The following is a 25,290-nucleotide window of genomic DNA, read 5'->3' as shown; positions in this document are numbered from 1 at the left end:
CTCCACTTCAGGTGCTAGAATGGCTCTTGTTGCAATGGAGCAATGCCCCAGATGGGCCAAGCATCGCCTCCTAGTGGGCATGCTGGGTGGATCCTGGTTGTATACATGTAGGAGTCTGTCTGCCTCCCCCCACTTCTCACTTCAGAAAAATACCAAAAAAAAAAGAGAATAAACCAAGGGATGCATCAATAAGTGGAACAAGTGAATGTATTGCTCTCCCTCCCTAAAATCAAAAAATTTTTAAAGTTAGAAAAAAAAAATTATGAAATAGAGTTATGGTTATGGAAATAGCAAAGTGAAATATGAATTATTACATATGGTTTATGGAATAATTTGGTATGTTTAATCATTGAATCTGAAGAACAATTTTGTGATACTTAAAAAATGTTATTATTCCTAATTACCAAATGATGTTATTGAAATCAGAGTAATTAAGTGACCTGCTCAAGGTTACTGTGCTAATAAAAAATAATGAAATCTGGACCTAGATACACATCTGGTACCATTCTGTTAACTCATCTGTTAGGATTGTATAGGTTAGGTAATCTGAAAGATTTTTTTAGTCCCTTCTATTTTGTGTTTACTTGTCTTTGAAATGGGATAATTACCTACTTAGATTTATAAGGGGTAATAATCTAAACAATCTAAAACCATGAGGGTTTTTTTAATCAATTTTAATGGGGTGACATTGATCAATCAGGGTACATATGTTCAGAGAGAACATCTCCAGTTTATTTTGACATTTTATTATGCTGCATTCCCATCACCCAAAGTCAAATTGTCTTCCATCACCTTCTAACTGGTTTTCTTTGTGCCCCTCCCCTCCCCCAAGCCAGTCCCTCTTCTCCCCAAGCCCAGTAACCCCCACACTCTTGTCCACGTCTCTGAGTCTCATTTTTATGTCCCACCTATGTATGGAATCATATAGTTCTTAGTTTTTTTTATTTACTTTTTCGCTCAGTATAATGTTATCAAGGTCCATCCATGTTGTTGTAAATGATCCGATGTCATCATTTCTTACGGCTGAGTAGTATTCCATAGTATATATGTACCAAATCTTTAATTCACTCCTCCACTGACGGACACTTAAAACCATGAGTTTTTTATTGCTCTTTAAGCTAATAACTTGTTTTGAAATTTTCCCTATATTTTCAGTTATTGGGTTCTGGCCACTAATTGTGGTAGAAACCAGATTGGGTTAGGGACAAAATGAAACTAATTTTACAACATGGTAATCATTTGAATTGCCATGTAAAGAATAATTAGGAATCACTTGGTTTGTGCTCCTTGGAGGTAGTTGCTGTAGATATACCGACAGGGACTTGTGCATCGATTTCCCCCTTTTGTTGATGATTGATTTTAATTTGTTGTGAATCTCTTTCAATATATCTACCATCACCTCTTTCTTTTCTTGTGTACACGGGTAGAACAGTCCGTTTCTTGGAGAAGTCACTTCAAATACTTTGGTTCTCCGTGGCTATGGTTCCTATTAGTCCTTTGTATTTGTGCCTTTTCATAAGTTAGTATTCCTGATAACTAGCCAGTTAATCATCAATGAGCTGGGCTTTGGAAGTGGTGCTTTGTGGTTGAGTGACCTTGAAAGCTTTATTCTCTCCTTCCTGTCCCTTCTAAGTATCTAAGGGAGAACCAGATCTTTGGGGAAAGCTCTGTGTTTAACTCTGCATTAACCCTTCTACCTTTCAACTTGTGGCTTTTCTGAAAATGAGGGACAGAACAGCTGTGGTGTTCTTACCTGGCGTGGGAGAAAGAACCCTGAGAATTCTTTTTTTTTTTTTTTTTTTTTTTTTCATTTTTCTGAAGCTGGAAACGGGGAGAGACAGTCAGACAGACTCCCGTATGCGCCCGACCGGGATCCACCCGGCACGCCCACCAGGGGCGACGCTCTGCCCACCAGGGGGCGATGCTCTGCCCATCCTGGGCGTCGCCATGTTGCGACCAGAGCCACTCTAGTGCCTGAGGCAGAGGCCACAGAGCCATCCCCAGCGCCCGGGCCATCTTTGCTCCAATGGAGCCTTGGCTGCGGGAGGGGAAGAGAGAGACAGAGAGGAAAGCGCGGCGGAGGGGTGGAGAAGCAAATGGGCGCTTCTCCTGTGTGCCCTGGCCGGGAATCGAACCCGGGTCCTCCGCACGCTAGGCCGACGCTCTACCGCTGAGCCAACCGGCCAGGGCTAAACCCTGAGAATTCTAAGATCACCTTGACAGAGTCTGTTTCCTTAAGTAACAAATGTTTTTAGAGTCAATATTTGAAATTGTCTATTCCTATTGGTTCACTGTACTTTCTCTTCCTTTAGCCCCCCAGGTTCGCCCAATAATCTTGGCTACTTCCCTGCAGCTGCTAATCTTAGCAGTGTCCCTCCACAGCCTGGCGCGGTGGTCAGAATGCAGGGCCTGGCCTACAATACTGGAGTTAAGGAAATTCTTAACTTCTTCCAAGGTTACCAGGTCAGTAGCTTGAAGAAGAAAAATATTCAGTCCCCTTAATACTTTAGTTGATTTGCCTAAAGAATGCAGCCAGGAAATAAGCTGCTTTTCTGAAACTCATGTGTGTACAGGTGCTACTAGATTGCTTATGGAGGCAAGAAGAACCAGAGTCGAAGTCAAGAGGTCTAGTGGAAGTGCTAACTTCAAACTCATCCCTTTGACAATATTAGTGTTTTTCCATCCTACTTTTATTGTTTGTTTCATCTACTGGTGCTTTTGGATAAGCTCTTCAGGACACACAGCAATGTGGATCTTTCCATCTAGAATAGGATTGCCTAAGGAGTTTTCTTCAAAATCAATTTCTTGACTAAAAATACTTAAACATAGTGCTGATATAGAGTAGAGCAGTGGTCCCCAACCTTTTTTGGGCCACGGACTGGTTTAATGTCAGAAAATATTTTCATGGACTGCCTTTAGGGTGGGACGGATAAATGCACAAAATAAAATTATGTGACCGGCGTAAAAACTGTGGTATTTTTAAATATAATTGTCAAACTTATAAGTGTCAAGAGTGAGTCTTAGACAGATGTAACAGAGGGAATCTGGTCATTTTTTAAAAACAAAACATCGTTCAGACTTAAATATAAATAAAATGGAAATAATGTAAGTTATTTATTCTTTCTCTGCGGACCAGTACCAAATGGCCCACGGACCGGTACCGGGGACCACTGGAGTAGAGTATTTAAAAAGTAGTCAGAGCCCTGGCCGGTTGGCTCAGCGGTAGAGCGTAGGCCTAGCGTGCGGAGGACCCGGGTTCGATTCCCGGCCAGGGCACACAGAAGAAGCGCCCATTTGCTTCTCCATCCCTCCGCCGCGCTTTCCTCTCTGTCTCTCTCTTCCCCTCCCACAGCCAAGGCTCCATTGGAGCAAAGATGGCCCCGGCGCTGGGGATGGCTCTGTGGCCTCTGCCTCAGGCGCTAGAGTGGCTCTGGTCGCAACATGAGGATATCCAGGATGGGCAGAGCATCGCCCCCTGGTGGGCAGAGCGTCACCCCATGGTGGGCGTGCCGGGTGGATCCCGGTCGGGCGCATGCAGGAGTCTGTCTGACTGTCTCTCCCCGTTTCCAGCTTCAGAAAAATGAAAAAAACCAAAAAGTAGTCAGAGTGCTCTCTGCCTATCCTGGAAAGGAAGGAACAAAGGAGACTCAGTGAATCTTTAGATGGTAACTTCTTACAATGAGCTGTAGGATAGTCAGTGAGCCTTTTATGGTAATGATCTGCAGTTAATTCTTTTTTTTTTTTTTTTTTTTTAATTTTTTCATTTTTCTGAAGCTGGAAACGGGGAGAGACAGTCAGACAGACTCCCGCATGCGCCCGACCGGGATCCACCCAGCACGCCCACCAGGGGCGACGCTCTGCCCATCCTGGGCGTCGCCATATTGCGACCAGAGCCACTCCAGCACCCGAGGCAGAGGCCACAGAGCCATCCCCAGCGCCCGGGCCATCTCCGCTCCAATGGAGCCCTGGCTGCGGGAGGGGAAGAGAGAGACAGAGAGGAAAGCGCGGCGGAGGGGTGGAGAAGCAAATGGGCGCTTCTCCTGTGTGCCCTGGCAGGGAATCGAACCCGGGTCCTCCGCACGCTAGGCCGACGCTCTACCACTGAGCCAACCGGCCAGGGCCTGCAGTTAATTCTTGTGAAACTGATAATTACTTTTGTCGATTTTTTTTCTACCAGTGCTTGTTATTTTCTGATTTAAGCTTAAAAATAAAATTATTCTTGGTAAAAGCTCTTTAACAATGAGCAAAATCTCCTCATTGCCATCTCATTTGAGCAGACAGCTTTCCGTCCTCAAATCACATAATACCTAGAACCCAAACTCTTCTTTCTTGCAATATCTAAAAATCATTATCATACAGCCTTTTATTTTTTTAAGTGAGAAAAGGATAGACTCCCACATGTACCTTGACCAGGATCCACCAGTCAACCCCCATCTGGGGCTGATGGTTCAATCAACTGAACTATCATCAGTGCCCGGGGCAGAAGAGAAGCAGATAGTCGCTTCTCATGTGTGCCCTGACCATGGATTGAACCCCGGACGTCTGCATGCTGGGCAGATGCTCTATCCACAGAGCCAGCTAGCCCAGTCCTAATTTCACTAATCGTAAAAATTGTCTTTCTTCTTGGAGATGAACTTTGCTTGAATCTTTTAGAGTTGAGAATCCTTTATACATAAAATTGTTAAATTCTAAAATAGCCCTTGATTATTTTCAGTACGGCATTTTAAGGGTTGTGCCTGCAGAGGCTAGTTCACTATTAGAATGGGTTTATAAGGTTGGTGTCCATGAATAATGGAGAATTGTGGAGCTCAACTAAGATTACCTCACCGGGGATGCCCCAAATCTACCAAGTTACTGTAATGGTGTTGAGGGCTTTTAACATACAAAGTATTTTCTGACAAATGAAGAAAATCTATGTCTGATAGTGAAAAACTAAGTGAAGATAGACATTCTTATCAGAAGTATAATTTCTTTCAGAGATCAGTAGATACTTTGCTTCTTCCCTAAACAACTAAGTGGCTTATTGGAAGCCCTTGCAGAGGGAAAAATTTTTTTTTTACTTTCCTAAACTTCCTATCTGATTCATTAGATTATGAAAAGAATGGGGAATTTTATCAAAGGCTATTTAAAAAGTTGCTTAATCTCATGGAGTAAACATTTGAGTTTTTTATTTTTCCCCACTGTTTTTCTTTTATTTTTTTATTTATTTATTTTTTTTTCATTTTTCCGAAGCTGGAAACGGGGAGGCAGTCAGACAGACTCCCCCATATGCCCGACCGGGATCCACCTGGCATGCCCACCAGGGGGCGATGCTCTGCCCCTCTGGGGCGTCGCTCTGTTGCATCCAGAGCCATTCTAGCGCCTGAGGCAGAGGCCACAGAGACATCCCCAGCACCTGGGCTATCTTTGCTCCAATGGAGCCTTGGCTGGGGGAGGGGAAGAGAGAGACAGAGAGGAAGGAGAGGGGGAGGGGTGGAGAAGCAGATGGGCGCTTCTCCTGTGTGCCCTGGCTGGTAATCGAACCCGGGACTCCTGCACGCCAGGCCGACGCTCTACCGCTGAGCCAATTGGCCAGGGCTCCCCACTGTTTTTTAATTCTAGAAAGTACAAGCAAAGTTTTAGGTTTTAGTGGTCAGCTGAATTAATTAATTTATTTTTCTTAATTTTTATTTATGGAGTTTAGAGAGAGAGGAAGGAAGAGAGAGAGACTGGAACATCAATCTGTTCTTCTATGTGCCCTGACCAGGGACTGAATCAGCAATCTCTGTGCTTTGGGGTGATGCTTTAACCAACCAAGCTATCTGACTAAGGCTCTTTTACTTTTGACTCATCAACTTTTATGTTCACACTGAATAGTCTTAAGTAGTTATATACATAAGTTGGCCATGAGATTAAGCAAAATTGATGCTATTATGAAGAGTGCCCCACCTGGCTCTTGGCTTTTGTGGGTATTCTTTTTCTGTTTTCTCTTTAGCAAGACAGACAGAAGACAGCCGAGACAGACAGGAAGGGAGAGAGATGAAAAGCAACAACTTGCTGCAGGACTTCTAATGTTCTTCGATTGCTTCCTCATATGTACCTTGGCCGGGGCTTCAGCCGAGCCGGTGACCATTTGCTCAAGCCAGCAACCTTTGGGCTCAAGCCAGTGACCTCAGGTTTCAAACCTGGGTCCTCAGCATCCCAGGCTGTCACTTTATCCACTGTGCCACTGCCTAGTCAGGCTCTGGCTATTTTATTACAAACAAGTAATAGCGAGGCCTGGCTGGTGGTGGTGCAGTGGATAGAGCAAGGACTCGGGGCACTTGATCACTGGCTTGAGTGCAGGCTTGCCAGCTTGAATGTGTGGTTGCTGGCTTGAGCCCAAACATTGCTGCCTTGAAGCCCAAGGTCACTGGCTTGACATGAGGCCCTCACACCCTGTCAAGGCACATATTAGAAGCACAAACAACTAAAGTGATGCAACTACGAGTTGATGCTTCCCATCTCTCTCCCTTCTGTCTCCCCTACCCCCCCTCCCAAAAACAAAAACAGAAAACAAACCAGTAATAGTGGTTATTTCTAGATTTGTGGCTAAAAGATTGACATACTGTACTTCTAAACTGAGATAAAATAACTTCAGTCTGGAGCAGTTTATCTTCCTTTAGCTTCTAGTGAATCATTGATGGTTGAGGTAGTTGTCTGTTATCATCTGAAGCAGAAAGGTTATGCCAAATGATTTCATCTCAATGCATTTGGCTTTCATTTCTGAAGTGCTTGATATTCATGAACTGGCACAATTAAGTAGGATTATATAGAAACTTCAGTTTTTTAATTCGGTATATTTAATTATTCCAGTGTCTTCCTTCAGTAATTTGAGCTTTAAGGTGGTTACAATGCATGCATTCAAAATATTTTGTATCTACCCTAATTTCATGTCACTCTTATATAAAAGCTCTACTGTCTCTAAGGTTCAAAGCTTTCTTATTTTTTTCTTAATTATCTTTACCCACTGTATATGTTATTGCTGTTGTTGATTTAAAGGGAGGTTTTCATTTGATTTCTGGTTATTTATCATTCATTTTATGTAATTATATAATTTACTTATATTAAGCAAATCCTTGGTATAATTGGTTGAGAGAATAAAATCTCTCAATAGTTTGATTTTGTCTTATATGTATGTATGTATGTATGTATATACATATCACTTACTCTCATAGTGGTATCTGTCATTCTCTATACATGTTATCTTTAATATAATTTTTGGATGTATGTTTCCCCCTACTCTCAGCAAAATTCCTTCTATAAAATTATTCAAACTTAAGTTTTTCATACTTCATTAGGGGTGGGTCTATAAAGCTGAAAGGGCAAGATTTCCACAAAGGGAAGAATTCTGATGGCCTAAGCAAGATGCAGAGAATGGCTTCTGCTAGCGAATCTGCAGTTTATAAAGTTCAAGTGTCTGAGTTTGGGCCATTGTGATAAGTGAGATTTTGATAAATGAGATTAATAGAACAAGGACTGAATTTATAAAGACAAACTATCATGAAAATATGTGGTAATGAGAATCTTATTCAGTAATGAAAATAAACTTGTATTTATATCTTAGTTGATAGGTCTGTTATTCTGAAGTAGACTTTCAATACTCCTTAAAGAATACCTTTTAAGTTTTTCATTTGCTCTTTGCACTATCTTTTACTGTCAGTGATTTTGTGCTTTCAATAAGTGCTAGTTTTTGTTTCTCCTCAAAGTACTGACTTTAATCATTATCTCTTTATGCCTTTCACTGCTTTATGCCTTTTTACTTGCTATCCTACTGGAAGATTAGATCAGTATTACAATTACATCTAATACAACTTAAAGTTCACAGGGTTTTTTGGACATATTGGGCTTATTTTACAATACCTTGCAAATAGTTGGTACTCAGATATTTGACAGCTAGTGATCCCTGTGGTATCATGGAAACTATAATGTTACAGGATCTGAAGTGTTTGGTGGTATTTGTTGTGGTATGGTGTTCCTTTCTTTACCCATGTGTCCAATCTAACTTCCCTCCTAGAAAAGATTTTTAAGGTTATTTAGACATGTTAAGTAACAAAGGAAGACCTGGGATGAATAGTTATATTACGGCTTGTACCAGTGTGAAGTTGTTTTCTATCTTCTAAATGTCCTATAATTATGTTGGTAGATCTATTCAGTTGAAATACTGACCATCCATAGTGACAGTTTGTCCATCTTTTGATCCTGTTTGTTTTAACTTGCATTTTAGTATGCAACTGAGGATGGACTTGTACACACAAATGACCAGGCCAGGACTCTACCCAAAGAATGGGTTTGTTTTTAAGGGCCCCAGCAGTTAGACCACCCTCAGAAAAGAAGGTAAGGCTCTATGATATCAAAGGTAAATTCTAAAGGGCCGAACAAATAGAGGTCAAGAAGCTAAAAGTGGTTGTTTTTTTTTTAGGAATCAGGTTTCCTCTCTAGTATAATGTAAACGTGTCAGAAATCCTGTAAGGGACAGAGACTGCAGTTAATGTTTTTATCTAAATAGATAGTGTCTAAGCAACATTTATAGGTAATAATATGTTATTTGAAATTAGGAGAAACTTTTTCATTTGAGAATTTACTTTCTATAGCTCGTGTGGACTATAGGTTAGGAATGCTTTTTATTTTTATTATTTTTTAATGCCTTTTTTTTTTGACAGAGAGAGGGACAGATAGGAACAGACAGACATGAAGGGAGAGAGATAAGAATCATTACTTCTTCGTTGAAGCTCCTTAATTGTTCAGTGATTGCGCCTGACCTGTGGTGGCGCAGTGGATAAAAGCATCAACCTGGAAATGCTGAGGTCGCTAGTTCAAAACCCTGGGCTTGCCTGGTCAAGGCACGTATGGGAGTTGATGCTTCCAGCTCCTCCCCCCCTTCTCTCTCTCTTTCTCTCTCTCTCTCTCTCTCTCTGTCTCTCCCTCTCCTCTCTAAAAAAAAAAAAAAAAAGAATAAATAAATAAATAAAAATTAAAAAAAAAAGAAAAGAAAAAAAATTGTTCAGTGATTGCTTTCTCATATGTGCCTTGACTGAAGGGCTCCAGGAGAGAGATTGACCTCTTGCTCAAGCTAGGTGAGTCCGTGCTCAAGCTGGCGACCTCAGGATTTTGAACCTGGGTCTTAGGCATCACAGTCCAATGCTTTATCCACTGTGCCACTGCCTGGTCAAGCTAATGCTTTATTTTTTAATTGAAGTAAAAGTCATATAACATAAAATTAATCATTTTAAAGTATACAATTCAGAGGTATTTAGTGTATTTACAACATTGTACAACATCTCTATCTAGTTCTAAAACATTTTTTGCTGCCAATTTTCCCTCCTTATAAACCCTGGCAACTAATCTGCTTCTTGTCTCTGTGGAATTGCCTCTTTTGGATAGTTCATATAAATGGAGTTATATAATATGTTTTTGAGGATCATCTATGTTGCATTATTTATAATTACATTATTCCTTTTTATGCCTGAATAATATTCCATTGTACAAATACAACACCTTTTGCTTATACATTTATTAACTAATGGACTATTTGTGTTCTTTCTACCTTCTGGTTGTTGTGAATAGTGCTGATACTAGCATTTATGCACAAATATTTAAGTACCTGTTTTTAATTTGGGAGTATATATCTATTAGTGAAATCGCTGAGTTATATGGTAATTCTATTGAGTTAGGTATACTTTTTTTTTTTAGTTTCCTTTTTTTAAAAAATTACATACATAAGCCCTAGCCGGTTGGCTCAGAGGTAGAGCGTCGGCCTGGCATGCAGAGGTCCTGGGTTCGATTTCCAGCCAGGGCACACAGGGGAGGCGCCCATCTGCTTCTCCACCCCTTCCCCTCTCCTTCCTCTCTGTCTCTCTCTTCCCCTCCCACAGCCGAGGCTCCATTGGAGCAAAGATGGCCTGGGCGCTGGGGATGGCTCCTTAGCCACTGCCCCAGGCGCTAGAGTGGCTCTGGTTGCAACAGAGAGACGCCCCGAAGGGGCAGAGCGTCGCCCCCTGGTGAGCGTGCCAGGTGGATCCCGGTTGGGCGCATGCGGGAGTCTGACTGTCTCTCCCCGTTTCCAGCTTCAGAAAAATACAAAAAAAAAATTTTTTTTAATAAAAATAAATAAATAAAAATTACATACATAGCATAAAACTTCACCATTTTAAGTATACAGATCAGTGGCATTAAGTACATTTCATATTGTTGTGTAACCATCACTACCTAGCCCCAGAACTTTATCTTCTCAAACTCTGTTGACATTAAACAGTAAGTTCTGATTTCCCTCTTCTTCAGCCCCCAGAACTACCCTTCTTCTAGTTGTTAAGGATTTGGCTATTCTAGGTGCCTCATAAGGAATTCACCACATTCGTCCTTTCATGACTAGTTTTCACTGAACATGGCATTTTTTAGGTCCATTTAGGTATATGTGATTTATTCTGAAATGACTGCAAGGTTTTTGTTAAATATCTTTTCCTGTTCTAAAACTAAAGCTAGAGGAAGGAACCCTGATAAAGTTTCTTTGAAATTAGTTGTGGTTTTTTTCCTTTCTATTGATATATATAGCCTTTTCTGAAATGACACTGCATTCTGGGTGAGGCTCCTCAAGAGTTAGAGTTGTTAAGGATATGTTCAGGAATTGGTATGGCTTCCTTTTTATTACTGGGTTTGCTGAAATTGGCTTGCTGGCATGTCATTTTCAAATTTTGTTAATATTTTCATGACTGAGGACCCTGTGGCTTCATTGAAAATGGGTTGCCAATACAGTGTTGTAGTATGACTAGGGTCAGGATCCAGTATGATGTCTTAAAACATAATATTTTATTTTGTACTAAAGTGTCATTGCCTGACCTGTGGTGGCGCAGTGGATAAAGCGTTGACCTGGAAACAATGAGGTCGCCAGTTCGAAGCCCTGAGCTTGCCTGGTCAAGGCACATATGGGGAGTTGATGCTTTCTGCTCCTCCCTCCTTTTCTCTCTCTCTCTCTCTCTCTCTCTCTATCTATCTATCTATCTATCTCTCCTCTCTAAAATGAATAAATAAAAAATAAAAAAATAAAAAAATAAAGTGTCATTAACAGTACTGAGGGCTTGACCTGTGGTGGCACAGTGGATAAGGCATTGACCTGGAATGCTGAGGTCACCAGTTCGAAACCCAGGGCTCGCCTGGTCAAGGCACCTATGGGAGTTGATGCTACCTGCTCCTCCCCCCTTCTCTCCCTCTCACTTTCTCTCTTTCTCTAAAATAAATAAATAAATGAATAAATGAATAAATAAAACCTTTTTTAAAAATTAAAAATAAAAGACATACTGTAAAGAGATTTCATAAATATATGCAGTTATAACTTCAAAATTATCTTGCATAATAGTGTTTATTTTTCAGCAGTTGAAGAGAAATAGAAAACATTTTATACTTCATGGGTTTGAGGGTTTTTTCCCCCCTAGCAGCTACAAATCTGCAGTTTTATTGTTAAACACTAAAATTTCATTGGATACTACTGGGATAAAAATCAGGTTTGGGAAGGTTAAATTTTTAAAATTTCTTCTGACTTTTTTCACATTTTCACAGAGTGTGAAGATATAATTCTCTGTATCTACAGTGATAACGGTACCTATTGGAATAATAAAAATATGGGCTGAAAAAAAAAGAAAAAAAATATGGGCTGGGAATGTGGAAGGTTGTCTTCATTGACTGGTAACTGAGAGGCCCAGGGTTAACTGACTTGGCTGGATCCAAGGGTTCACTCTCAGTTAAATTCTTTCTATGAGGTAACTGCAGCAACTTTTAGCATACATGCTTTCATTTCAAATCCAGAAGCAATCCAGAAATTGAGGTCCTCTGACCTGGCTTAATTACATATCTGAAATCGCTATGGCTAGGTAGACTCAGGGCTCTAACAATATCAGGGTCTTTTGTTGGGCTCAATGTTAAAGTTGCCTTTTTATGGTCTTGAGATTGGGTGAGGATACAGTTATTTACAGAAAATTCAGGTGTTAGTGCCAAAAGAAAGGTAAAATAGATATTGGACAATAGTGTTGTTGGGTCATTGGTAGAGATAGTCTTATCTGTATTTAATATTGAAGGAGAAGCTTGAACACAGAGTATTTTACACTAAGTGCTAAATAACAGTCACTTTGTAAACCACATTTTAAAAATGAATTCTAGCCTGACCAGGCAAAGGTGCAGTGGATAGAGTGTTGGCCTGGAATGCAGAGGACCCAGGTTCAAAACCCTGAGGTCGCCGGCTTGAAGTAGGGGTTGCTGGCTTGAAGCCCAATATTGCTGGCTTGAGCAAGAGGTCACTGGCTCAGCTGTAGCCACCCCATCTCAAGGTACATATGAGAAAACAGACAATGAACAAGTAAGGTATTGCAAGGAAGAATTGATGCTTCACATCTTCCTTCTGGCTGTCCCAATCAGTTTCTCTCTCTCTCTCGCTTAAAATAAAAAGTGGCCTGACCTGTGGTGGCGCAGTGAGTAAAAGCGTCGACCTGGAAAGCTGAGGTCACCGGTTCGAAACCCCAGGCTTGCCTGGTCAAGGCAAAGGCACATATGGGAATTGATGCTTCCTGCTCCTCCCCTTTCTCTCTCTCTCTCTCTCTCTCTCTCTCTCTCTCTCTCTCCCGCCCTCTAAAATGAATAAATAAGTAAAAATTATTTTTAAAAATGAATAAATTAAAAGTTCTCATCCTAAAATAAAAAGTGAATTCTAGCAATAATATTTTACTATTTTTAATTACCTGTTTCTAAATTTGTACCAATTTTTGTATACATTATTGAAGCAAATCTAATCCTGACCACTATTTCAAACTGGCCACATGAATAGGACTGAACTCTGAAGAAATTTTTTTTTCTTCTTTTATTCCTTTTTTTTTTTTTTTTTTTTTTAAGTGAGAGGAAGAAAGGCAGAGACAGACTCTCCCATGCACCCTATCCTGGATCCACCCAGCAACCCACTAGGGGGTGATGCTCTGCCCATCTGGGGCCCTTGCTCCATTGCAACTGGAGCCATTTTTTAGCACCTGAGGTGGAGGCCATGGAGCCATTCTCAGCACCTGGGGCCAACTTGCTCCAATCGAGCCATGGCTGCAGGAGGAGAAGAGAAGAGAGAGAAGCTGGAGAAGCAGATTGGCACTTCTCCTGTGTGCCGTAGCCAGGAATCAAACCCGGGGCATCCACATGCTGCAATGACGCTCTACCATTGAGCCAACCAGCCAGGGCCAGAACTATTTTTTATTTTATTTTTATTCCTGTTTTTTATTTACATATGGAAGTATGCATAGTGTGGTTTTTTGTCTCCTTTTTAGAGAGAGACTGGGACAGACAGACAAGAAGAGAGATGAGAAGCATCAACTCATAGTTGTGGCACCTTAGTTGTTCATTGATTGCTTTCTCATATGTCTCTTCACTGTGAGGCTCAAGCTGAGCCAGTGACCCCTTGCTGAAGCCAGAGACCTTGGGCACAAGTCAGAGACCATGGGGTCATGTCTATGATCTCATGCTCAAGCTGGATGAGCCTGTGCTCAAGCTGGAGACCATGGGGTTTCAAACCTGGGTCCTCAGCATCCCAGGCAGATGCTCTACCCACTGTGTTACTGCCTGGTCAGGCAAGTGTGCAGTCTTTATTTTAAAGGTTTTTTGTGGTGTATAAATGAAATAGCTTTATGGAACCAATACTGTGTTTAGGTTCTAAATCTGCCAATTATTGGTTTAATTGCTCTGTGCCTCAATTTTCTCATCTGTAATATAGGGAAAACATGTTAATCTAATAGGGTAGTTGTGAAGGTGAAATAAGTTAACCCACATAAACTTGCTAATCAACTTAGTCATTGACATGTAGAGCTCATGTTTGCTACAATGTCCTCCCTTAGTGCTTCTTACTGATTCAAATATTTTTGTTTTGAAATTATTTGAAAATTTTTTACATTGGAATTTAATTTTAAATATCTCTTAATGGTTTTATTTATTTGAATAATGGTATTAAATGTCTAATACCAGAGGAATGCTGTGATAACTTAGGGACCTAGACTAAAGAATGAATAAAATAGTCTCTCCACAAAGGAGTTGAATCAAGTGGGGAGCTGTAAACATACATATTATTCTAAGTATGATAATACTATTTATAAGGTAGGAAGTTGTTGAAATGCAAATTATCACATAACCGTCATTTGCCAATGCTGTACTCCCCAAGAATTTGCTGTGTAAATGCCAACTGTGGAAAACAAAATTTTGGACTACCTTAAGGCTTTTAGACTTTTTAGAATTCAAAATCATTTTTTATAGCTGCTAACAATTGAAAAATTTAGAGACTATAATATTTTTTATTCTTTTTTTTCCCCAGTGTTTGAAAGATGTATGGTGAACCTAAAACAATCGGACATAAGACAACTTCTAGCAACTTCAGGGGAAGCTTGTCTACACTCAGGCTGCAGTATTTTCAGCAAACTTGATTGGACAAGGGGCCTGTGCCCTATCTTTGGTGTAGTGAAAAATTTGAGCCAGTGAAGCCAAATCCTTATAGCAAGAAGTATGCCTGGCTCCTTGCTGATTGCATTTAAAATGTGAATTGGAAATTGGGTATCTCCATTACTTCCAGCCAATGTGGCATCATAGGTGTTTCTTAAGTTTTATGTCTTGGGGGAAAAATACTCCACTTATGTCTACTATCTCCACCAGGAACTCTGTTATTGAAGCTTCGTTTTTGTGTGTTCCCAGTCTTTTCAGCATCCTACTTTCTACACAATCATGCACTCTAAGTAATTCAAGAATAAGGTCTTGGAATACTTAAATCATAAACTTTAGATATAAAACTAATACTTTCTCAGTCTCTTGGCCATCATGATGTCTTATAGTTAAAAAGAAACAATGGAAACAATTATTAAAACACCTTGGGATAAATTAGAAATACACACTCACCACAAAACATACACAGTTTAAGAGTTGGATCATTTTTCTTATCAGGTACCAGTTGTAAATAAGAGTGAACTAGGGGCCAAAATATGAAACCAAAAATGAAGCAGCTATGTGTAGTTAGTGACTTCTAGTTTGGTCTGTAACTGAATATTGTGGCTTTATATGTATTATTTTATATTGTACTTTTCCCATTATTGATGGTTTGGACTTCAACTCCCCATAGTTTTAAATATGACAAAAATGAGACTATTTGAACAGTATAGTCTAGAAACCTATGCGCTAACTGAAGTGAATGCTTGTATATATTAAAATAGCCTTAAACCTCTCATGCCTTAACTATCAAATAATTAAAAAATTTTAAAGCATTGGATTACAGTCAGCATGCTAGACTGAGAGGTAAACTCTGATGTGGTTAGAGCAGGTACTTATGCTGTCAGTATTTAGCACTATGTTTTTAGCTGTGTTTATGCTAGCTACAAAAGTGCAATATTAGACACTAGCTAGCTAGTACTGCTGCCTCGTGTAACTCCAAAGAGGAAAACAGGATTTGATTTAACTCGTGCACGATTCTTTAAGTTACTCATATTGTCCTTAGCTTGAATGCAATCCATGCAGATTTATGTGGCTGCTAATTTTTCTTTACTTTGCGTTACTTTGACTTGTTAGTCAAACATTCCCTCTTCAGCTGACCAGGAATGGCCCTTTAACTGCAGTCGGAAAAAAAAATTTTTTGTGTGAAAATTGGTGATAACTGGCACTTAAGACCAGAAAAACGTTCTTTATACTTGATGCCTTAAGATTCTGTCTGCCCAAAGCTCTGAAAGACTTTGATAGACAGTAATATTTACAATACTACTGAGTTTTTGTAGACTATTTACATTTGATAATAAAACTTGCTTGTTCAATCTCAATGTTTCCATTCATTTTTGCTATTAGAAGAGCTATAATAATGGTGAAAGGGTATGGGTAAGCCGTTTTTCCTGAGGTGGTAAAAATTTTCCCGAAGTTTACAATAAATATTTGTAAAAGCTATCAATGATAAATGCACTCCAGATACAATACAAACCATCCTTAGAGGGTTAATTATTTGAAACTCTGACATTTCTAACTATTATGGCAGTCAGAGATATTAATATTTGATCCTTGCATTTACTGGAGCTCTATTTGCTTGACAACTTGATACTTATTTAAGCCTCATAAAACTAATAAGATATAGAAAGGTAGTGTTTCTGAATTCTACATACTCCTTTTTTTTCTAACCACTGTCCATGCTCAGTTCTCCAATATTGCCTAGTCCAAATTCTATCCACTTTCTGGACGATGGTTAAGTCTTTAGCGCTCCCATTTCATATATATATTATATCACTTATTTGACATATATAATCTTGTTAAAGACCTCAAGTGTATTAATTCTGAATTTCAATTATAACCACAGGTACAGGAAGTATACATGTATTTCTCTCAATGTCTGCCATGTTTCTGTTTACTTGATTTGCCCTTGTTAAGCATTTTCTGAATAGAGTTTAGTTTACCTAGGAAAGTTTTTCAGTCCCAGTCCTTGCCAATGTTATTTACAAAATGGGATAATTGCTTTCAGTTTTGTACTTCAGCTTTGGGTCTCTGCCATCGTCTGTAGGGTGGTGGTAGAGTTCTCTAGTCCAGCTGAACTAACCCATGTTCCTCATTCCTTTGATGTCTGACAGGCATTGAACGTTGCCTATGCTCTTCCCTGCCATCACCAAAAAGTTGCCTGAGCTAAGCTGGTTTTCCTGTTAAGCTCTTTGAAATAGTACCTTGGTAGCTACTCTTCTTGTGACAGAAAAGAAACAGGCAGTCAGAAGGGTGTGGAGTAAAGGTGATGTGAAGAAAGAAAATGATAGTAGAGGATCAGAATATATAAGACTTTCAATTACACAATTTCTTCCTGCTTTCCTCTGCTCTTGGGAAATTTTTAAAAATATATACAAAAGTAGACTAATGAGCATGCATTTTTACCCAGCTTCAGCAATTATGAACTCCAGGCTGAACTTGCTTTCCACACTGTTGCGTTATTTTAAAGCAAGTGCTTGGGTCAGGTTTAAAATTGAGCCACTATAGGGGGTGATGCTCTCAATGAGAAGAAAAGGACTGAACTGGTGGAATATTCTGTTTATGAATGTCTTGTATTTAAAGTCGAATCATGTCTGACCAGGCGGTGGCGTAGTGGATAGAGCGGCGGACTGGGATGCAGAGGACCCAGGTCGAGACCCCGAGGTCGCCAGCTTGAGCATGGGCTCATCTGGTTTGAGCAAAGCTCACCAGCTTGGACCCAAGGTCGCTGGCTTGAGCAAGGGGTTACTTGGTCTGCTGAAGGCCCACAGTCGGGGCACATATGAGAAAGCAGTCAATGAACAACTAAGGTGTCGCAATGAAAAACTGATGATGATGCTTCTCATCTCTGTCTGTCCCTATCTATCCCTCTGTCTGACTGTCTCTGTAAAAAAATAAATAAAAAATTATGTTGAATCACTAACTGCTCAAATTCATTCTCTAGTCCATGTACTAATATGAGGAGACAAAGACTAAATAAAAGATCATCTAAATTTGAGGACCAGAAAGCTACCAGGATGGAATTCAGGAGTAAAAGCACTGAATAAGTGGGTGTCTTAGGGAGAAAAGTGTTCTACATGTACTGCCTTCTTTATTTTGAGATCTTGAATGCCAAGATTCTAAGGTGTGGGCCTAGGAAAAAATGGTTCAGAAGAGAACTACTTGACTTTCCCTAACTTAGACCTACGTTAAAAGGCAAATGTCTTTATTTCAATGTATTACAGTATAATTCCTTCATGTGAGAGGTGGAGGGATATTTGGGGTCAAAACCCAAGCTGGTAATCGTTAAGTTGGAAGGTATATGAAAACTGGTCCTGGCTGGTTGCTCAGTGGTAGAGTGTCGGCCCAGCTCTTGGATGTGCCAGGTTTGATTCCTGGTCAGAGTAAACAGGAGAGGCAACCATCTGCTTATTCATCCCTCCTCCTCCTCTCTCTTTATCTACCTCTTCCCCTCCGGCAGCTAAGGCTCCAGTGGAGCAAGTTGGCCGGGCCCTCAGGATGGCTCCATGGCCTCATCTCAGTCACTGAAATGGCTTCTATTGCAACGGAGCAATGCCCCAGATGGGCAGAGCATCACCCCGTAGTGGGCTTGCTGGGTGGATCCTGGTTGGGGCATATGGGAGTCTCTCTGCCTCCCCGCTTCTCACTTCAGAAAAATACCCAAAAAACCCACTGAGAACATGTATGCCCAACAATAATAAGCATTGCATTGCATTGCGTTGCATTGGTTAAATAAATCATTATGCAGAGGAGGGATCAAAGGGAGCAGAGGAAAAGAGGACAGAGGGAAAGGAGATGATAGGATGGGATAAACCTGAAGGGATGGGGGGAGGAAGATGTTGGGAAGGGGGCAAGGGAGAAGTTGAGGGGATTACGGGGGAGGGGGGATGCATTTGGGGCAACACTAGAATCTTTGTAAACAATAAATTTTAAAAAATCATAATTGAAAAATAAATCGTCCTGACCCATTATAGTAGGTACTGCAGAAAGTAAGTAAAAAACATATTAAAAGAATATTACTGTACATTCACTGGTGAACACCCATATAGAATTTTATATGTTCTTAAAATTACACACGTTTAAGAGTGTAGAAAGTGTTTAAGAGCATAGAAAGTGTTTATAAGAGTGTAGGAAAGGTTTATAAGAGTGTAGAAAGGGTTTATAAAGCCTTAAAATATATATAAATAATAAAGTAAATATAAGGTCACTACTTCGCAGATTTTCACCTATCGCGGGAATTCTGGAACCTAACCCCCGCGATAAATGAAGGACCACTGTATACCAGTGAAATCCTCACTAAAATCAACACCACAGCATTCATCACCTCCAAAAATTTCTTCCCACCCTCTGTGTGTGTGTGATAAGAACACAACATAAATATGTGCTCTTAACTTACTTTTTTTTTTTTTTTACAGAGACAGAGAGAGAGTCAGAGAGAGGGATAGACAGGGAGAGACAGACAGGAACGGAGAGAGATGAGAAGCATCAATCATCAGTTCTTCATTGCAACACCCTAGTTGTTCATTGATTGCTTTCTCGTGGAGCTTTAGCAGACCGAGTAACCCCTTGCTCAAGCCAGTGACCTTGGGTCCAAGCTGGTGAGCTTTGCTCAAGCCAGATGAGCCCGCGCTCAAGCTGGCGACCTCGGGGTCTCAAACCTGGGTCCTCCAAGTCCCAGTCTGACGTTCTATCCACTGCACCGCCACCTGGTCAGGCCTTACTATCTTTTTATTAAAGATTCTCATTTGCTGTAGGAAAATATCCACACCTAACGGCATATTTCATTATTTCATGTGCTGCCTTCTACCTACCTCTTGAGCTTTTTTCAAGGCTCTCTTTGCTTCATGACTCTACATTTTAAATTTTTTGTACTTTTTCCAGTTCTTTGCAGGAGCAGTGTGCTTTAGTCTTTGTATTCTCTTCCTGAAACACTTTTTTTTCTGTTACTCAACACTAACTGCTACCCAGAAATATTTTTCTGAGGAAGGCCTCTTCTGACTCACTAGACTCATTAAGATTTCCCAGTAATCAGCTCCCCATGTTGTAACTCCAGTCAGGGCAGTGTGTATGTATTGAATGGAACCAAAGTTTGCTACACAGAAGCTGCCTTTTGAAATATTGATTTCAAGCTATATATGAAGAAACAAGACTCAAAGAACCTTTGGCACTCCCCCGTTTTCCTGCTCCAGAGATTCAGATAGAAAAACCAGCTTTAGAAAGGTTAAAATCTTTGAATGTATACAGTAGCCTAAGTTGAAGTAAGTATGGTAAATAGGACTTCAAGCAGGGGCCAGTTAGTGAGGTAACCCTGTGTCCCATTGTTTCTGAGTTGCCTCAGAATTTTCCTGCCAGGTATGTTCTGCTCTTCCTTAGATAAATGTAAATTGGCCATTCTCACTTCTGAAACCTAATACCCCATTCCCTGCCTTCTCCTTTGTCCAAAAATGTCAGATATACCCAATGTTACTGTGCTGTCTTTGAAATTTTCATGCTATGTGAACTCCCCACGTACCTATATTAAGATTTTGATTTTCTCCTGTTAATCTGTCCCTATTAATTTGATTATTAGACAGCTAGAATTTAGAAAGTAAAAAGAAATATATTGTTAATTTTTTAGCACCCACAGTATCTATTCCCCATTGTATCCTTAGTGACTAGCCAGGGCTTGCAACATATACAATAAATATTTGTTGAAAATATAAATTTATATTCATTCCTGCAGGTGAAATCTAATGTGATTCCATAGTTTTCTTTCTTAAATTTTTATAAATTTAAATTTTGCACCTGACCAGGCGGTGGCACAGTGGATAGAGCATCGGATTGGGATGCAGAGGACCCAGGTTCGAGACCCCGAGGTTGCCAGCTTGAGCGCGGGCTCATCTGGCTCAAGCAAAAAGCTCACCTGCTTAGACCCAAGGTTGCTGGCTTGAGCAAGGGGTCACTCGGTCTGCTGAAGGCCCACAGTCAAGGCACATATGAGAAAGCTATCAATGAATAACTAAGGTGTCGAAATGCACAACGAAAAACTAATAAACTAATGATTGATGCTTCTCATCTCTCCGTTCCTGTCTGTCTGTCCCTGTCTATCCTTCTCTGTGTCTGTTAAAAAAAAAAAAAAAAATTAAATTTTGCGAAACAGCAAAACTTGTTTTTCTTTGGCACTATTTAAAAAATATTCAGCCTGACCTGTGATGGCGCAGTGGATAAAGCGTCGACCCGGAAATGCTGAGGTTGCTGGTTCGAAACCCTGGGCTTGCCCGGTCAAGGCACATATGGGAGTTGATGCTTCCAGCTCCTTCTCTTCTCTGTCTCTCCCTCTCCTCTCTAAAATGAATAAATAAATAAATTTAAAAGAGTCCTTAGATTTTAAAAAAATTAAAAAAAAATAAATAAATAAAAAAAATAAAAAATATTCAAAATTTTAGTTAATATAGTTATTAATGGTATGTTTTTTACATTGAAGTACTGTACAAATTCAGAGAATCACATTTTACATTGAAGTATACATCCAAAGAAAATTTTGTTGAAATTTACCTAAGCATAATGATTTCAGCTCCTGCCATCTACTGGATATGTAGAATAGTTTCTCAGGGTCCTATTCTCAGAGTGCTTATCCAGGATTCTAACAGGATTTTAAAAATTTATATTTAAATCATGTCATAATTAATGAACAGTTTTTCATTACTACATTAAAAAGCCAAAGTCATAACAATTCCCTTTACACATAAATTGTTTTTTATTTTTTATTTATTTATTTTTTTTCATTTTTCTGAAGCTGGAAACAGGGAGAGACAGTCAGACAGACTCCCACATGCGCCCGACCGGGATCCACCCGGCACGCCCACCAGGGGCGAAGCTCTGCCCACCAGGGGGCGATGCTCTGTCCATCCTGGGCATCGCCATGTTGCGACCAGAGCCACTCTAGTGCCTGAGGCAGAGGCCACAGAGCCATCCCCAGCGCCTGGGCCATCTTTGCTCCAGTGGAGCCTTGGCTGCGGGAGGGGAAGAGAGAGACAGAGAGGAAAGCGCGGAGGAGGGGTGGAGAAGCAAATGGGTGCTTCTCCTGTGTGCCCTGGCCGGGAATCGAACCCCGGTCCTCCACACGCTAGGCCGACGCTCTACCGCTGAGCCAACCGGCCAGGGCTATAAATTGCTTTTTAAATTGTGTATTATTTATATTACATTCTAAAACACATTTTTAAAATGGTTAGACATATATTTTTATAGTGATAATTCACAATTTGGGTTGGAAACATCCCCCCCAAAAAAATTACTGTGCTTTTTTGCTCTTTTTTTTTTTATAAATAAATTTTTATTTTAATGGGGTGACATCAATAAATCAGGGTACATACATTCAAAGAAAACATTTCCAGGTTATCTTGTCATTTAGTTCTGTTGCATACCCGCTTTTTTGCTTTTAAGGTACTTAAAATTGCCCTGGCTAGTGGCTCAGTGGATAGAGATCTACCTGGCATATGGATGTCCCAGGTTTGATCCCAGCTCAGAGCACACAGGAGAAGTGATCATCTGCTTCTCTCCCCCTTCTCTCCCTCTCCTTCTCCTACAGCTAGTGGCTTGATTGGTTCCACCATGGCCTTGAGCTCTGAGGATAGCTTGGTTGGTCCAAGTACATCAGACTCAGGTGCTAAAAACAGCTTGGTACTCGAGCATCAGCCCTAGATGGGGCAGCCGGTTGGATCCCAGTCGGGTGCATGCAGTGGTCTATTTCCTCTCCTCTCAGTTAAAATATATAGATAAATAAATAAATAAGAAACCTAAAATTTGGGTCCTGGCTGGATAGCTAGGATGGTTAAAGCATCGTCCAGAAGTGCAGAGGTTGCCAGTTAGATCCCTGGTCAGGGCATATACAGGAACTGATTGATGTCCCTGTTTCCCCTCTCTCTCTTTCACTTCCTACCCCTTCCTTTCTCTCTAAAATCAATAAAATAAATATTTTTAAAATTCGGAAGTGTGATTAGTCCTCAGCAGGGTTGGTCTGTATATGGCTGGTAAATCATCTGCACTGGCAGCTGGTTGACTGAATGGCTCAGCAGCAGCTTCAGGACTGCACTGTGCCCCCTCCAGGTCTAGCCTGAGCCTTATGTAAGATGGGAGAACAGCAGAAGTCCTATTATGTGTCAGGACTTTAGAAAGGGCATAACCTGGCTCTGGCCTGTTAGGTCAGTGGATAGAGCATCAGCTTGGGTGTGGATGTCCCAGGTTCAATTCCCTGTCAGGGCACACATGAGCAACCATCTGCTTCTCTACCCCTTCTCTTCCCTTTTTGCCTCCTCCTCCAGCCAGTGGCTTCATTGGTTCAAGCATGGGGGCTGCTGAAGATAGCTGGCTGGCTCAACCCAGTCAGCCTTAGGCACTAAAAATAGCTCAGTTAATTCCAGTGTCTGCTCCAAACAGGGTGGATCTTGGTGGGGGCATATGTGGGAGTTTTTCTCACTGTCTCCCTTCCTCTTGAAAGAAAGAAAGAAAGAAAGAAAGAAAGAAAGAAAGAAAGAAAGAAAGAAAGAAAGAAAGAAAGAAAGAAAGAAAAGGAAGGAAGGAAGGAAGGAAGGAAGGAAGGAAGGAAGGAAGAAAAAGGAAAGGGCAGCCTGACCTGTGGTGGCGCAGTGGATAAAGCGTCGACCTGGAAATGCTGAGGTCGCCGGTTCGAAACCCTGGGCTTGCCTGGTCAAGGCACATATGGGAGTTGATGCTTTCAGCTCCTCCCCCCCTTCTCTCTCTCTGTCTCTCCTCTCTCTCTCTCTCTCTCTGTCTCTCTCTCTCTCTCTGTCTCTCCCTCTCCTGTCTAAAATGAATTTTAAAAAAAAATTTAAAAAAAGAAAAGAAAAAGGAAAGGGCAGATTCTGAATACAATTGGGGTACTCAGTGTCCACCTGCTACCTAACTGCCTTCCTTCTGTCATAAGAAAGAATTCAATCTGTTATTTACACTTGCCCAGAAGTCCTGAAAGTAATAATTTGTTTCCACTGGGGCATTCTCAATCCATAAATTGGGTTGACAGCAAAAACAAAAAAAAATCAAACCAAACCAAAATCAGGATTCTCAGTTAAATGGGAATTTCAGATAAATAACAATTTTTAGCATAAGTATGGCCCAAATATTGCATGGGGCATTATAATATAGGGTCTTACATTTTTATCTGGGAACTCTAGTATAATTCAACTCAATTACATTTCACAAATATTTTGAGGGCTTCTCTCTGAAAGCAGAGAGGAAGGATTCTTGGCACAGAGTCAGTGAACTGTCTAGTAAAGTAGAGGCTTTGCCTGGGAAAAATCTCAATCAGGCCATTCAATAAAACTTCCTAGAGGAATTTTAACTCTTAAAAACAGTTGTAGCCTGACCTGTGGTGGCGCAGTGGGATAAAGCGTCAACCTGGAATGCTGAGGTTGCCAGTTCAAAACCTTGGGCTTGCCGGGTCAAGGCACATATGGGAGTTGATGCTCCTTCCTTTCCTTCCTTCCTTCCTTCCTTCCTTCCTTCCTTCCTTCCTTCCTTCCTTCCTTCCTTCCTTCCTTCCTCCCTCCCTCCCTCCCTCCCTCCCTCCCTCCCTCCCTCCCTCCCTCCCTCCCTCCGTCTTTTCTTTCTTTCTTTCTTTCTTTCTTTCTTTCTTTCTTTCTTTCTTTCTTTCTTTCTTTCTTTCTTTCTTTTTCTTTTTCTTTTTTTCTTTCTTTCTTTCTCTCTCTCTTTCTTTCTTTCTCTTTCTCTCTCTCTCTCTCTCTACCCCCCCTCTAAAAATCAATAAAAAAATAAAATAAAAAAACCCCAGTTGTACTCAAGAAAATGTTCTGGGGAGCTCTTGGCCCCTTAGGGCTGCTGCCAGCAGCGCACATGCCGCATCGGAGAGGTAGACACCTGTGGCGCCTGAGGGGCCCTCGGATACTCATGCTGGGTCGCAGCGCTGAGGTCCCAGGTCGGGGAGCTCGGGACGCTCGGGCCTTCGCTGGTCTGCGATTAGCCGTGATAGATCCCTGCCCTCTGCCTGCCGCCTGCCGCCTGCTGGTGCCTGTGTGGAGGTAACCCGTCATTGCATTGTTGCACCACGAAGTGTCTGGAAATGCCTATGACGTCCAGCTGAAGCTGACTAAAGAGGTACTAACAATTCAGAGACAGGATATCATCTGTTTTAGTGGAAGCAATCCCCATGCAAATCACAGAACTGTTATACTTCATGGACAGCCCATTGATGGCTTGGGCCTGATTACAAAGGGAGGCGCTGAGCACAGAGTCCCTGTAGTCATATTGAAAATATTCAAAGACCATGCAGCTGACCAAACAGGGATGTTGTTCAGAGGAGACGCCATTCTGCACGTTAATTGCACTAATGTAATAAGCTCAACCCACAAGTAAGCGATGCATCATCTAAGAAATGCCGGCGATGAAGTGACCACTGCTGTTGAGTATTTCAGGGATGTACCACCATTTCTGAAGCTGTCACTAGGATTCCTGGGGCCACCTAGTGACCACAGCAGCGGCGCCTCCTAGCCCTCCTTCGACAGGAAGTTCAGAGAACTGGATTCAAAACATGTATGTGCAGCTGACAAGTAGAAACGCTGTGTTTCACAATGGACTTTGCTTTGGGATTCACCTAGTTCAGCAGCAGGACCAAGAATGTCCTCTGGAGATTTAATTTCTCTCAAGCTTCAGGGATCTTCAGATGATGGATAAGCTCAATTCAAGCTGCTGTTTCCAAATCTTAACACCAAACAAATTGAGATCAAGGAACTTGAATCCCAGGACCTGAGAGCTGTCCTCTACTTAAGGTGG

At 41.0% G+C, this 25,290-nt stretch overlaps 1 protein-coding gene and 1 pseudogene across 5 annotated transcripts in view; both read left to right on the top strand.

The window, feature by feature from the left end:
* The window catches only part of ESRP1 (epithelial splicing regulatory protein 1), an 84,290-nt gene extending 68,467 nt beyond the window's left edge, over positions 1-15,823 (top strand). For 2 of the 5 annotated variants that reach the window (XM_066266044.1, XM_066266043.1), the window contains exons 14-16: positions 2,313-2,463; positions 8,246-8,355; positions 14,345-15,823. In XM_066266044.1, coding sequence (XP_066122141.1) covers positions 2,313-2,463; positions 8,246-8,320 — 226 coding nt within the window. In that variant the 3' untranslated portion in view covers positions 8,321-8,355; positions 14,345-15,823. The remainder of the gene's footprint in view (positions 1-2,312; positions 2,464-8,245; positions 8,356-14,344) is intronic. The other 3 variants (XM_066266047.1, XM_066266046.1, XM_066266048.1) reach the window with 3 other exon arrangements.
* An 8,720-nt stretch (positions 15,824-24,543) lies between these two features.
* LOC136329762 (gamma-2-syntrophin pseudogene) lies at positions 24,544-25,071 on the top strand (annotated as a pseudogene).
* The last annotated feature ends 219 nt before the right edge of the window (positions 25,072-25,290 follow it).

This window comes from Saccopteryx bilineata, chromosome 3 (genome assembly GCF_036850765.1).
Source record: "Saccopteryx bilineata isolate mSacBil1 chromosome 3, mSacBil1_pri_phased_curated, whole genome shotgun sequence".
Taxonomy (NCBI): Eukaryota; Metazoa; Chordata; class Mammalia; order Chiroptera; family Emballonuridae; genus Saccopteryx; species Saccopteryx bilineata.
This window is presented reverse-complemented; position numbering and strand designations above follow the sequence as displayed.